General features: G+C 46.0%; 1 protein-coding gene across 1 annotated transcript in view; it reads left to right on the forward strand.

Moving 5' to 3' along the window:
• Nucleotides 1-4,688: 4,688 nt before the first annotated feature.
• KCNMB4 (potassium large conductance calcium-activated channel, subfamily M, beta member 4) overlaps nt 4,689-15,483 on the forward strand; it is a gene marked incomplete at its 5' end in the record, with an annotated part of 14,844 nt that continues 4,049 nt past the window's right edge. Inside the window, 2 exons of the mRNA XM_010084828.1 lie at nt 4,689-4,729; nt 8,136-8,265. Of these exons, the coding sequence (XP_010083130.1) occupies nt 4,689-4,729; nt 8,136-8,265 (171 nt within the window). The remainder of the gene's footprint in view (nt 4,730-8,135; nt 8,266-15,483) is intronic.

The raw sequence follows: 15,483 nt of genomic DNA on the forward strand, positions 1-15,483 counted from the left end.
GGGTGAGGGGTTTTTCTCTGATGGGGGGATAGATGAAGTCACAGAGAATGCCTCCAAAATGCCCCCGTGCTGTTACTCGGCAAAAAGTATATATATAGCATATATATATATAAAAAATACTGTACATGGTATGTGTGTGTGTATATATATAGCATGTGTATGTATATATACACACTATATCATGGAATCATGGAATGGTTTGGGTTGGAAGGGACCCTGAAGATCATCGGCCCCCCTGCCATGGACAGGGACAACCTCACTAGACCAGGTTGCCCAAAGCCTTGTCCAGCCTGGCCTTGAACACCTCCAGGGATGCGGCATCCCCAGCTTCTCTGGGCAACCTGTTCCAGTGCCTTAGTGGCATATATACAGAGTGCAGTATAACATACACATACAACTGGTGTATATATATATGTATAGTACAGTATAACACTATACTATAGATATATAGTATAACACTATACGTACATACAGACACTATATATATATATTTGCCTGACCAGCCCCAGCCCCAGTTTCTCCTTCCTGCGGGAGCAGTGCTGCCCCAGCCCCGAGCACCCTGAGCACAGCCCACGGGTGGCAGCGCGATTCCACAGCCAGTCCCGCGGCAGCCCTGGGACACCAGTGGGAAGCCGGGGAGAAGCTCCTGCTGCTGGACAGGAGGTCGGTCTGCCTACCGAGCAGTGACTGATGTGGTTGTGCTGCATGACCCGGACAGTGAGGGGCTTCCTCGAGCTGCTCGCTGAGTTGTGAGGAGAAATTTTAGCGGAGCCGCTGCTGAAGGCTGTGCTGAAACAGGAGTGTCCTCGGTGCTTTTTTGTCCTTAAACTTCTCCCTTATCCATGTGAAAACAGACTGAAGGGAAATGGCTTTAAAGCTGCATCTTCTAGCAAGCAAGGATAGCCTGAAGGTAATGTGTGAACTGTGCTTTTTCTTTCTTTAAAGGCAGTTATTCTGCTTTCTCCTTTTTCTTTTCTTGCTGAGTAAAGATCACCTTACCAGAATGCTGCCTGAGTGGAGGAGATGTTGTTAAGTAGTTTCCAGAAAAATAGAAAATGTAGCCTAATCATCCCTCCTCCTTGAAAGAGACTGAAATCAGGAGTGTATTAGAGAAGCAAATTTCATCTCTTTGACTAAGGTGTGGATATAGCACAGTGTCGAGGGTCGTGCTGAGCGTGGTGCAGGGATCTGCATGCGGGGACTGGGGAGCAGACTTGCATGTCCAGCTTGGGACGTGCAGCCTCACATCGCTGCAGTCATAGTTACACCCATATGGCTCTGTCCATTGGAAGGTGGATTAAGTTGCAAGCTCAGGGTCTGGGGGTTTCTTTTTTCCTCTCGGCAGCTTGTGGGCTCGGAAGGGCAGTCAGGGCAAAAATCAGCAGAGTGAGAAGCGGGACAATAAGTCTGACAGGATTTGGATTAAATTGCTGGCACTGCTCAGAAGCAATGAGTACTAAAGCTGCAGTGGTGAATGGTGCCTGATAGTGAAGCAGGTGAAATGTTGGCCTGTGAGGAGCTTTGCAAACTCCACCTTTCCCCGGGGATGCTGCTGCCAGGCTCCCCACAGAGAGGGCTGTCATTACAGAGATGTGCACTGTGAGCAGCCCGGCTGTCTGAGCACCAGGACTTCCCTAAACTTCTCTCCATCTTCAGGCAGGCAGGGTATAGTTGGTGGAATGCCGGAGAAAAGCCACCCCTTTGACATGGGGTGAAGATGCCGTGTTGCCGCAGAGGGTGCAGCGTGGCTGTCCCTGGGCACAGCCCAATAGCCCCGATGTGGCTGTCCCCAGCAGGGCTGGGGGGTGGGAGGTGGGTGCTGAGCCGTGCCACCAGCGCGTCAGGACTCAGCGACTCTTGCAGAGTCCTCAGTTTCTGCAGAGGCTTTCAAACTGGGCTGCAACCGCATCATCTCTCTGAATAGTCTGAGTGTTTTGCTTTGTTTTTACTTTTTGATCTTGTCTTCTCCTCCCTTTCTGGAGGTCCGGTGGGAGGAGGAGGATTGCACCTGTCCAGGGCTGGATTGCAGTTCCTGCAGGGAGGCACCCAGATCTTTAGAAGCAATGCCCGTAAATGTCACTGAGAAGCCCATTTTTATTTAACAATTAATAAGGAAACACAGGGCTGTGTGTTGGCAGCACATTGTACTTGCATCCTCTTAAAAATATAACCTGTTTTCTCTAGCTTGCACCTTGCATCTCTAGGTGTGGGCTGTTTACCCTGGGATATTGATTGCTGAGGACTAAATCTGTTTTACCAGATGAGACCATGCAGAAAGGATGTATTTTTTGATGTAACCGCATTCTCTGGTAGTAATTGAATTTGACTAAGTGGAAAACAACATATAAAAAATATGCACTCCAATTATTTTCCTTATCTGAAGAAGCTTATGTAAAACTAACACAAAATAAGAAGAAAAGTTATTTAGATCTCATTAGGAAAGCATACCCTTTTAAGGGAATGAAGTATGTACAGCTGCTGCTTTCGTTTTCCTCTTTTTTCCCTAGTTTAATATCTGTGGAGCTGAGCAGTTGCATGCTCCTTCTAATTTTTGTCCTAAAGTCCCACCATCTTTAAAAGCTTTCAGGATTTTATGCTGAAATAGATTAGTCATAGCTAGAGTAGGAACCTGCTGGATTTAATGCTTGGGATCTGGTACGTATTTATGAATGAACACTCAGGGAGCCGTTTAACCCTTCCTGTTTCCATCGCCTTCTTGCAGCACACTCACTGTGTTCATGCAATTAGACATACAATATGCTAATCAGTGACAACTAACTAGAAGGAAAAAAAAATGAACAATTTTGTTTCAAATGGTCTTAACATTCTAAATTCTGTCCAGTTGCTTCTCTGTGTGGGGTAGCAATTTTTCCTGGTAAATCAGTAGTGCAGAAAAGGCATAGTTCAGGCTCCTCACACCACAAAACAATACTGAATCAGTTGGCATCCTCACTCTACCCCAAAAATCCCCAGTGTATCAGACTAAAAATATTCTCCTTGCTGTAGTAGAGTGGGCTGGCGTATAAACATATTGGCAGCTATGGATCTGTCTGTTCTAGTGAGGTCCAACTGCAGGAAAAATAAATTATTTTTTTTTCTTCTGTGCTTCCTAAGATAATCACATCATTGTACAGCCCAGGGCACATTTTAGCTCTTAAAAGATTATATAGCTGGGTCAGAGTTAATCCAGAAATGTATATATAAAGCATCGGGCATGATTACATTTGTACTCAGCCTGAGTGATTTGTGGATTTTTTTTCTTTTCTTTATTTTCTTTAATTGTTGTCTCAAAGGAAGACATTTCAGCAGAGTGACGGTAGCCTTTCTTCAACTGCCTTAATAGCAATAATAATCTCCAAGATAAGGCTTAAGGGGGATTAATTCCAAAGTCAATTTGTCGCTATCGTTCTGGCCATAGAGTGTGTCGGTGACGCATACAGCCAGCATGGGGGCCAGGTTGTAGGTTGGTTGGGTAAAATGATGGGGGATACATCAACTGCTAAAAACACCTGCTTTCTGGCTTTTTAGACCTTTCCCTCTCTATGCTTGAAGTCAAATGTAGGGGCAGAAGAACTTGCTGACCATTTGTTGAAGAAACTTTTAGGGGAGTGACTGGTGACCCTGAAGTCAGCAGCTGTGCAGCAGGACCGGGTTCTCCCTGTCCCCATCCCCAGGCAGGGGAGCAGAGCCACCAGCCATTGCTCCCTGTCTGCACCCTGCATCCACAGGTGCTTGAGTTATGCTACTTTCTTTCTGTAACTGCTCAGCGTTCTCTAACTCCAACATCTTGACAAGATGATGGACTGTTATCTCTCCTGTGCACTTGTAAATTGGTTTTGGTTTTTGGACTCTCTTAAATATGACCCACAGGAGAGGAGGTTTAATACCAAAATAAGCCCAAATCTACAATAATTTTGGGAGATTCTGGTGCCTTTGCTGAAGCATTGGATCTGTGTTTGGGCCAGTGCCCCATCAGGCTCTTCAGATGCTGCCTAGCCATTCCTCTGAAAGCTGCTCTAGGTGCCACAGATAAACCCAACCGCCCTCCCGTCTCACCTGGGGCACCCATCGCTGCCTTGAGCCTCTGTGAGGGCTTGTGGGTTTGGTCACTTCTGGTGGGTTTGGCTGTGCTGACAGATGCAGGTGAAAACCAGACGTGATGCCCAGCTCCACCTCCCTCGGTACATTAACTTGGGGGAGACCAAGGAGGAGGGAGTTTTTTCTGTACTAGTGGAGAGACCTCCTGCTCATCACCTGCCACTGCTCCTTGTCAGCGGGACAGTCATGGCAGTGCTTCATTGCACAGGAGTGCTCACACACAAAGTTAAGAGGAGAAGCTCATACATTGCCAGGAGGTTGTGAGGCAGAAATTGTTAGCTTTAGTGGCGTGTTGTACTTTTGCAATGATGCTTATCTAGAGCATCCTTTCTGCTCCTTCATTTCCTCACAAGCTTCCCAACTTGCACAGCACGCAATGCTGGGCCTGTCTGCCGCACCAAGCAAACGGTCCATGCTGTGTCCTGTAACTCACCAGCAGCCAGGAGGGTGGTCCTCAACAAGTCGCTTGGAGACTGAGGCTGGAGATTTGCTTCTTAGTGCTGTTGGTTCGTCTTCTGATGGCTGACTTGCTTCTACTTTGGGCCCTTACATCTGTTTGCATTTGGGACTTTCTTGGTCTCCTCGTGTAGAAAGTGTCTTCCAGGCTTGAGACAGCTTCTCTCAGAACCTACCAAGTCTGGCTTCTTTTTCATAAACATGTAACTGAATTAGGCAAGAATTAGTCTTTGAAAAGCATGAAATGCAGCCTGGAGGCTAAAGCTGGTCTGTCCCTTCTCCATGATATGGCAAAATATCTGCTCCGATTAAGTGTTTAGAAGGACTGAGAACCTTTCCAGGCACCTGCAGACACTGGAGTGGAAGCATCCAGCAGTGTGGATACAAATCTTACACAACCTTGGTGTAAAGGTGTATTATCTGTTCTCTGATATTTTTACTGAATTGAATCCTGAGTCATCTATCCAAACACTAGCTGTGATTGAAGAGTGAATATTATTAATCTGATGCTGATTTTGAGCTGTACAATTGAGACTGTGTTTGAATTGTATAATAATTTTATTGTTTCTATGACATAGCGTAGGAGGTGTGACTATGGCATGGTGTACCAATAGATCTGCTGAAAAGGCTTCCACTCCATTATACTTGTTCTGAATGTCTAATCTTGCTGTTCTCCAGCTTCATTGGAACTTGTTTAAGAAAAAAACATTAAAGTAATGTGGTGTGGGACATTTCCACTGAAAATGGATGTTGCTGCAGGAGCTGCAATTGAGCACAAGGTGTCCTAGCTTGCTTTCAAATGCTTGGCTTTTATTTGTGTTTTGATGGTAGGATTTCATGCCGTGTCTTGTGAGGGAGGACTGTGGAATCAACCTTTCAGAAATGGCCTGTTGCCAAAGTGGGAGGTCATTTCATGTTCATCCACCAACTCACAACAGCAAAAGTTGCCAGGTTATAACCCCTTTTACCCACATACTGATTGTACTTTGGAGCGTGATACAGCTGGTCAAGCAAAACGCCCAAGAAATATGCTTGTGAAGGTGAGAAAAGAGAGATCAACCACCTACACAGATCAGAATGGGTCAAAATGAACATCAGGTTAGTGGGAACTGTGCCAACATCCTGGGGAGGCAAACACGCTCCAGTGTTTGTGCAGCAGATATAAAGTCCATGTTGGAGTTGAATCTTGAGTGTTCACCATGGCTTAAGGCCTTCATCAGGTTAAGGAGATGCTTCCGGGTGACCTCAGGAATTCCTGTGATGATGATTTTGCCTTGGGCAGGGATTACTCCTATTTTCAAAATTGCTAATCCTCAACAGACTCAAGCAATGAGGTCTCAGTAATTTATCGGGAGCCCCGGGTGTTCCCTTTGTGTTTTTCACATGAAGAGAAAGAGACGGAAATAAATCCAGTGCATTTTCTGTCAGCTGCCATTGGGATTACTTGTGCAAAGAGTGGTGTGAAGTTTCAGTTATGGAGAGCGTCTTCACTGTTGTCCCCAACTTCCAGGCGTCCTTCCCGTAGGTAGTGGTGGTACTCCCATACACTGTCTTGCCTTGACATGGAGAGAAATGGATGTGTTGATCAGGAAAGGTCTCTGTGGGGCCCTTTAATCTTCCAAATCAAGCAAAATCCCTACCATGAAAATCTCTGTTTTTAATAGCTTCATATTAAGCTTAAAGCTTTGGGGCCGATGTCAAACGTGAATTCCTGTGTGACAGAACTGTCCGTGGAGACTGTTACAGTTTGCTGTTTGTCTGTTCAGATGGACATCTCTTGGAAAAAGAGATCTCTGCAATTGTTTCTAAGCCTGAAACTTAAGATGGGGATAAACAATCGTTCATCAGGTTGTGAACTTTATTAAGTTTTCACATTATATTTTGGGGAGGTGGGAGGTCTCTGAAGGATCCAGAGAAAGTTTGACCAGTAGAAGAGTGGTGGGGTGCTCACCCTTTCATTGCAGAGGACAGGACCAGGCTCAGCCAAGAGGAAGAAACATTTCAGAACAGAGAGGGAAGCTTTCAGAGGTCACTGAGGAAATTTAGGCACTAGCATACCTCAAAGCTGGGGGAGACTTGGGGAAGAGCAGGGTGTAGATTACAGTCAAACGTAAGCAGTGAGTGTACAACTGGTGCAATATCTTACGGTTCCACGGCAGGACCTGAAACCCTTCATGAAGGAAAACACCAGCGTGGAGAAGGCTGGGAGTGCAACACCAGGAGGGGCCCAGGTGGGATGATGTGGCACGTTGGTGGCTGTCAGAGGGCCAGAACTGAGCCAGCATTGCCCTCAGGTGTTTTTGTGTCAACTCTGCTGATTCTGTCCAGTTGCTGCACAGATGTGTTTGTGCACGAGGGTGGAGGAAAGGGGAGTGTGGTTGATGCTTCCAAAGTATGCAATCAAACCAAATCTATTGTTCACCCAAGGAACATTGTCTAAGATGGAAATAGCTGTGTGTGAGAAGTCCTGTATTCTGGTTTCTGAAGCGAGTGGTGCTCATTTCTGTCCCTTGTTGTCAGCAGTGGAAGAATCCTTGTTTAGGGTCATCCGAACAGGGATCTAAAGCGAGCTGTGTGCTGTGGCAACGCCAGATGTGGGCGCATGTGAAAATGGGGGACTTTGCATGTGAAAAAGATAGTTTTCTGCTTGGAAACAACAACCAAGACCTTGTATATCCTTCCAGTCTGAAGCATGGAAGCTACTGTCAGCATTTATAACGGTTGACAGAAGTGGTCAGGTTTTACATGACAGGCCAATAAAATCCCGAGTTTTCTCTCGTTTACCCACAAGGGCAAAGATTCAAGATGTCGTGTGGTGGAGATTGACTTTTTGGTCTGTACAGCTCGGCTATAGTAGGCACAGTAGGCCCCTATGAAACTTCACCAGATGGAGAGGGAGAGGAAAGCACTCACTAGGTGCAGTGAGTCACATTGATCTTGATTTTCAGGTTAGAGAGGTTATCTATCTCCTTGTTGTTATTGCCTTCAGGATACTGTGAAGAAACTCATGTTGTGACCATCTGTGGGGATCCCTTTAGGGGTTTCCCACACCCTGCATCTCCTGCTTCCTCATCCTTTCTAAGCAGGAGGCTTTTTAGTTACCTTCCCAGTCACATTTTTCTGCTTGCACCTCCCAATTTAAAATAATTAAAAGTGTGTGTGTACACCTTGAGCCTTGCTGTCCATGTGTCTTCCAAGGTCCAAAGCCTTTATGTTATCCAAGGACAAGGTGAGCTGTGTTGCTCAGTTTGGTTCAACATCTCCTGTAACAATCACCCATATGGATGCCTGGTAACGGTAAGAGGGATTTTTCACGGAAGTGGCAGGTTGGTTTGATAATGGAACAAAACATGATGAAGCTTTTATTTTGTTTCTGAATGCTAGCATATTCTTTTCCAGTACCTGCAAGGAGTAACTAGCAATTGAAGTAAAGTTCAGCTAACTTTTTTTGTTTCTCTGGAGCTTGTGCTTATTTGCCTTTCCCCATTTCAGTCACACTGATACTATGAGGAAAATGCAGAGAAAGTGATGCCCTGCGATCCTGAGCGCAGAAGTAACTCTGTTTTTCAACATGTATTGGCAGTGTTCGTACATCCCTCCCTGTGCAAGAGATGATCAGGAGAACTCTGAGAATGTCACATACAAGCAGAAATACTGGAAAGAGAAAGTGGGTTCGCAGCCATTTACATGCTATTTTAACCAGCACTTGAGGTGAGTGATCTACATTTGCACAGGCAGAAGTGCTTATGCATTTGTTTAACAGCTGTCCAATGGTTCTGTTTGAAAAAATATATATAAATTCATGCATATCTATATACACACACCCCCATATGGTGATATGGTTTGTCACACAAAGCTTAGTGCAGAATTTTGCAAGACAAGTCTATTAATGAAAAACTACACCGAAAATGGAAAAACATTTTTATCACTTGAAGCAAAAATATAAAACTGTGAGGAAAGTTCCCCTTGAAACATGTCATTTTATGCCAAAAAACATCTTGGCTTTTAACATTCAGATGGCAAATTTCTGGCTTGGATATCAACGTTCCTTCCCTCCATGCAAGAGAGATCCTACTGTGCTCTAGAGTAGCTGGAAGAAAAGGGGAGACCAACAAATAGTACTAACTAGCTCAGGAATTGTGTTCATGGAGGGTTAATTAATCAGATACATGTAATAAACGTTCATGAAACTGCCAGTTTTCGTACATGCTTGCAGAGTGGAAAGTTGTAATGTAAAGCTTCTCCTCTTCTGCTTCAATTCTTTTACTGCTGATGTTGATGTGACTTACATGTGTGTAAGGGTGATGTGTGGTTTCCTTCCTTTAGTAAATAGGAAGAGGGGGGTGTTCTTTTGCTGTCTCTTTCTGACGGTGATGTGCAAAGAAACACAAGGTGACACGGTAGCAGCAACTTCCCATTACTGCAGTGTGCAGGCTCGCTGGGAGGACTTGGGAGAACAGCAGTGATTGGGATGATAGGTCCATGTACACAGAGAGAGGTGGAAAGAGAATATTTAAGATCTCCCGATCAGGCAAGGTTTTATGGGGTTTAGACTCCCTTTCTGAAGGCGTATGACAATTGCTTAATTTGATCAGCATGAGAAATTTTGGTAGACCTGAGGAGACAGTTCTTGGTTGCTAAGTTAAGGACTCAAATAAACTTCTGCCACACCAGGGACTAAAGGAGGACGTTTGGTCCTGTCCCACCAGAACTTAGAAGTTAAACAGGTGAGAGAGACCGAGGTCAGAATAGCTCAGTGCTTGCTGGTGCAATTCAGGGCTCAGTGGGGGAGTGCTGGCATCAGGTATTTAAGTTTGTCAAGACACACAGGAGGATATGGATGCCAGTGTGTGCTAGGACCTTGGAAGAACCAGGAAGCTGGAGCAGGGTGGCAGACACAGATGCCCGACTCTGCTGTGGGTGGTCTGCTGAGTGCCTTAGGGGGCTTCAGGTTTGTCCTAGGCTGGCTATGATTACTGTCCCCTCCCTGGAGAGACCCTAGACCTAGTTGACGTGCCCAGGATCACAGTCTGTTGTCCCTGGTTAACTTTTTGCAGAGGGAAACCACCAACGCTCTGTAGCAAAAACTAGTTTTTATAGTGGGGAAAGGAGCACTGTCTACAGCATGCAGAGGTTAAAACTTAGGGCTCCCTGTGTGGTGATAACAGACCTGGCAGGGACCCTCTTGGGAGCTGCTTTTGGTGTACAAGGTGCCAACGCTTAAGTCTGCTAACCAGGAGCTGAGTGAGGATTTTGGCTTTACTGGGCAGGCGGGTGCTGCGAGTTCCCTGCGCTGCTGAGACCTGAGCAGGACAGTCAGAAACACGGGATCTTCTGCAGGAGACATCATGACTAGGATTCACTTGAGCTGGTGTGGACAAGATGCTGTGAAAGTTAGCTTTTATAGTCAGTGGAGAGAAATAGGAGCCTTTCATCCTACCCCAAAATAAATGCCTAATATATGTTGCATGCCCAGAGATGTTTATTTCACTCCTGTAAAGGAGCTCAGGGGGCTCCACTCGAGTGCGGGCACACAAGCAGTAGGTGTCCACGGCTAGGTGAGCTGTGCTCACATCACATCTGTAGGTGAAGCACAGGGAAAATTTTCTTAGGCTGCATGCTGCCTAGGGTTTGCCATTTGTGTACTTTGACAGTGAGGAATTGTGCAGCACTTGGGCAAGATTTTTTCCTTATAGTCACTGCATCCTATACTGTTACATGTTCTTGCCAAATGCAATGGCTGCCTTGAAATGCTGCCTTTTGCTGATTGTGCAACAATTTATATACAGCAGAAGAGAGGCTAGCTGCCAGAGATACCTGAAGATAGTCTAAGCTGAAATGTGTACACCATCTATTTTCTTCTGGAGATAGGAAGGAACTTTGAGACATAAGTTTTGCTGACTAGGAATGTGCTTGCTTAGGTATACTTTTAGAGCTACGATGACTAAATAGCTTGTGAAGCAGTAAAAAACCATATAAACTGAGGGAAAAATCTGTTCACTTCAAAATAGAAGTGTGCCTATTTTCTGTCAGTATTTTTTTGACTGGTTGGATGAGCTAACTTTTCCATGTCAGTCTGGATAAAACATACAGAATATAGTGGTAGGTTCCTCAGAGAGAGTAGTATTTGCAATATTAATACTCTCTTTTGAAATTGCAGAATAAAATTACAGGTGAATATCTAGGCAACAAATGAACATCATCTCTTCATCAAACTTAATTTAGCATCATTCTTACAATTGTTGCTACATGCAGAGCACTGTTAGGTAACACCTCCCTTCAGTTTGGTGGGGTATATGTCCACAGGCTGCTTTGAAAAAAAGAAGAAAGTGATGCTATTTGTACAGTTCAAAGTTGTACAAAAAGGGTGAGAAGCAGACTTGGCAATTTCAGTCATTCTTGTTTAATATAAATAGAGAGGCCCAGCACAACTAGCTGTCTGACATTTATCTTAGGGAACCAAAGGCCAGCTTAGCTTGGAGCTCAGCACTTTCCTGAAAAGCAAGGTTTTGCTTTGCTACTGCAGGCACTTACCTTTAGTGTCCCACGTTTCTCTGGCTAGCTTTGGGCTGAGTGGTGCAAGCTGCATTGGAAAATTGATTTTCCAGACCTCTAGCGAAGGTACCTGTCTGTTGGTGTGATGACACCCCAGTTTCTAGGGAGCCTTGCCCAGCAGAAACCCACCCCCAGTGTTTCAGAGCACAAAATAAATGACAAATTCTGATAAAGTTCTCAGGCTGTTGCCAAAGGGTTGGGAAGGCACTGAGCTCCAGTGCTTCAGTGTTCACAGGTCTCACAATGAGCATCCCAGGGGGTCTGTAGTCATGGCCACATGCAAACAAAGGTTACAGCTGCATGCCCTAAAGTGGGAGGCCTGCGGGAACGGGAGGGATGGGGGAAATCCTGTCACTTTATTTCTTCACATTCCAGGTCTCATTGATATCAACAACATGAACAAAAAGAGAGAAACCAAGATCTCCGTCAGCTCAGACCCCTCAGACTCATGCCATGCAGAGGTAGACAGAGCAACATGTATCAAGTCATTTCTTATTAGTGGCTCATTTATGTGGCATTTTTGCTTTTTAGCTCTGTGTTTGTCCAGTACAGTAAGAACACTCTGTGGTTCCTTCGCTGCAGCACAGCAGATGAGCCAGCCACACTTTATACTTCTCTGTGTTTGCTGCAGGATGCTGCACAAAAATTCACCTGTGATTTGAAGAGCAAACACTGTCTAGTGATTAGTGACCACCTGTATGGTGTTGGGGTACCCTGCAGACCATTTATCTGGGAGTAGTTATCTGCAGAAGCTAAGGGTGCTCAGGTAGTGGGCCTGTTCATCCTTAAGTGATGGAACAGAAATCTCAGTTTGCTTTGGTAGTTCACAAAATTTTCTAAATTAATTCCCTCCAGCCAGAAGATGGTGTTGCTATTTCCTATCCTTTCTTCTATTGTATCACCTGTGGAGCAGTGCCGAGGCCCAAGAGAGAAAGGACTTTACTGTTAGTAAGAAATAGCACTGCTCCTGCGTGCAGCCATCCAGCTGAGGAGCTCTGCATCTTGCAACAGCAGGGGAAAAAATACTGAATGCTTGCCATAGTGAAGGGATATGAATAATGGTGGGCAAAGTAAGTGTATGCAGATTGCAAACATCTTTAAATCCAGATTGCTTTGAATATAAAAAATATTTGTTAATGTTTCTCTATCCCCTACTCTTCCACCCCCACCATCAGCATTCACTGTGTCACATAAATTGCACGGTGTGGTGCATAAGTGATGACTGAAATGTTTTGGTGGTAACTTTTTGGTTCTACAGGGCTTTTTGGTCCCACATGACTTTTTGGTAACCCCTGCATGGTGACTCTTCCCATGATGTTCAGTAATTGCTCTGAAGGCTCTGCTTTATCCACTATCTGTTATGAACCACTTGGCAGCGTGTAACAGGGATGTGTTGCATAATGCAACACCTAATCCAGTTATCCTTGCTCTGAGCCCCATGAGGCTTCAGCCCTGAGCTCAAAGTCCTGCTAAAAATAAGTGCTGCTCTCACCTTTTAGCAATGAAAACAGAATTCCTCCCTCCTTGTCTGCTCAGTGAAAGGGAAAAAGTGTGTTTTTAGAGTTAAGACAGAGAATTCTTTAGAGGGTTTTAGTTTGTTCATTCTTCTTTCACCCTGGGGCTGCTGCTGGGCAGTGGTGGTGGTGCTGCACAGTGGCCATCACCATTCGCAGCAGAACCAGGTCTCGATGCCTGTGCAGGGCTTGAAAGTATTCAGGTTTTCTCCCCTTTTGTCCCACTAGGTCTCTCTCTTGCCCTGCCACTGTTTCGTGCACTGATAACTAGTGTAAGGCATTTGGATGCATCTGCTTGAGAGGCTTGCGCTTACTGGAGAGCTGAATGGCAGCATCACTAGAAACAAGAGATGGTCCATAACCGAGCTAAAGGGGAATATGTGCAAACCCTCTGGTCAATATCTTTGAACTGAGGTGTTATACAGAAGTCACAGAGCAAAGATGGGTTTATTAAATGCACTATACTTGCAGGGACAAGGCAGTGTCTTTAATTATGCCTGCTGATTTTCACAGGGAGAAGCAGCATATTAGCAGGCATGACATACTTCCTTTGGGTTCAGCATCACTGCCACCGTACCAGGGGAGGGATGCTGTGCAGGATTCCAGCAAAGCCACATCCTTGTCATGAGAGGGTTTCCCCCAGGGACAGGGACATCTTCCCTTTTCTGTTTCCAAGCCAAACAACAAGCCTTCAGACTCTGGGAACATGCAGGTCACTTCTACAAAAGTGCCAAGAAAAAGTCAAAACTGCAGTTTTGATACATGCTGACCTTGCCATGCAAAATCAAAAAAGTTATGTTACTGTGTTTCAGGTGTCCTGACAGCTATTTATTTTTCTTCTCAAGGAAAGGGGTTGTTTGCTGTGCAAGTACAGCTCTCTTTTCTCTTCTTTTTGCTGCTTGCCCTGTAAAATACATCTTTCTCCATCCCCCTGCTGCCATCTCCTTGTTTTCTCTGCCCAGCCCCGCCACCCTCCTCTGCCGCTCCTGCTGTTCCCACAGCAGCCCTGTGGCGCCTTTCCAGGCTCCTGCTCTCCTTGCTTCTACTGTTGAGAAGAATTATTGTTTTAGAGGTGGGTTCCAGAGATTTCAGCAAAAATTTTCTGCTCCTTTGGGCTGTATCTAGTGTTCCCAGGTGGACATAGTGCTTTCCAGCTGCTGTATGCTACTATTTCACAGGCGGGTAATAAACACCCAAAGGCTCATTCTCCTGAAGGCTGAAGGTTTCTGAGCTCCTGGTCATCCCCATCATGGTGCAGCACTGCACTGGGGGTCTGTCCTCCTGGCACGGGCCAGCTCTGGCTCCCCTCGTCTCACAACACAGCTGTCGTGATTATCTCAGGGCTCAGAAGTAACTGTCTGTGCTTAGCAGGACAACTATCTCTGTGTGCATATTTCTAATTCAAAAACGTGTGGGGCAGCTCTCTTGTGTTAATCACTGTGTAAGCCTTGGAGTGAAAGCCAAAGGTTTTTGTACTAGGACAGCAGGACAGATGCAGCTCTCACTGATCCCTGAGGGGGGCTGATGCAGCACCATGGTAACAAGGTCAGCCCCGAGCAGGACACTGCAGCGAGCTGCCCAGCATCACAGCTGTGTCCCGTGGCCCAAGCAGGGCTTCTGCAGTCATGGCTGCTGCTCTGGGTACTTTCTACAAGCAGATTTTGTTCCTTATCCCTCAGGGTTCGTTTCAGGATTGCTTAGGGGTTGTCCCAGAGATGTCCCCAAACAGTCTGCAGACTCTGATGTCAGAGGACAGCTGCTCAGTGCACCTCCCAGCTCCTTCAAAGGCTCACTGGGTGATGGTGGCCATTCTGCTCTGCCTGAGAATTCATTTCTTTAGGAGCTGGAGGATAGCTCTTCCCCTAAACTCATGTCATCACTTGAGAGTAACAACCAGCCTGGAAGAAGGGAAATCCAGCCTCTGTTGGCTAACCTGTTAATTAAGCACTAATGACTCTGCTATATTTAATTAATCTGATTAATCTTGATTCTAACTCCCTCTGTCTCCTAATTTTTCCTCAGTCTTTTGTTTTGGAACTTACAGATCTCACAGGAAATAGCTACGGTTTTTAGCCTGGCACAGATCACCTGAAAACTGATGCAAATGCATTTATTCTTCACATTTTTAGCCAGACAGCCTAGGCCCTCACTCACAGTATCTGCCCTGCCAGTCTCTGGCTGCTGAGACGGGACTTGCAAATCTGGCTCACAAGCCACCCCCCTTGTGCCTCCCTACCCCTCTTTCCAAGGAACAAGCGAAAACCTGGGGATGAGCCTAGTTACCTCGTTGCCAGGGCACAACACATGGGGCCATGATCATAGAATCATAGAATGGTTTGGGTTGGAAAGGACCTTAAAGATCATCGAGTTCCAACCCCCCTGCCATGGGCAGGGACACCCTCCACTAGCCCAGGTTGCTCAAAGCCTCATCCAGCCTGGCCTTGAACACCTCCAGGGATGGGGCATCCACAGCTTCCCTGGGCAACCTGTTCCAGTGTCTCACCACCCTCACAGTGAAAAATTTCTTCCTAATATCTAATCTAAATCTACCCTCTTTCATCTGATGACCCCCTCAAGTCCCTGCAGTTACCTCTGCACATCTCCTGCAGAGCTGCAGGCTGCTGGGGCTGTGGCATTATGGGCCTTCCCTGGTGCAGAGCATGTCTGGCTGCCCAGCCTCCACTCCTCAGGCTGCTCTCACCGTGGGCTTTGCAACCCACGTGCCACTGGGATGTTTTTCCTGGTCAGGGGTGTTTTTCTTTGCCTGGATGGTCCTTCTCTGGTCACCTTGGCCCAGCTTGGCCTTGTGGGTGCCCTGCTGGCACCAACCCTGGGCTATGGCAGCAGGGCAGAAGGCTCG

Source organism: Pterocles gutturalis, unplaced genomic scaffold (genome assembly GCF_000699245.1).
Source record: "Pterocles gutturalis isolate BGI_N339 unplaced genomic scaffold, ASM69924v1 scaffold14215, whole genome shotgun sequence".
Classification (NCBI taxonomy): domain Eukaryota; kingdom Metazoa; phylum Chordata; class Aves; order Pterocliformes; family Pteroclidae; genus Pterocles; species Pterocles gutturalis.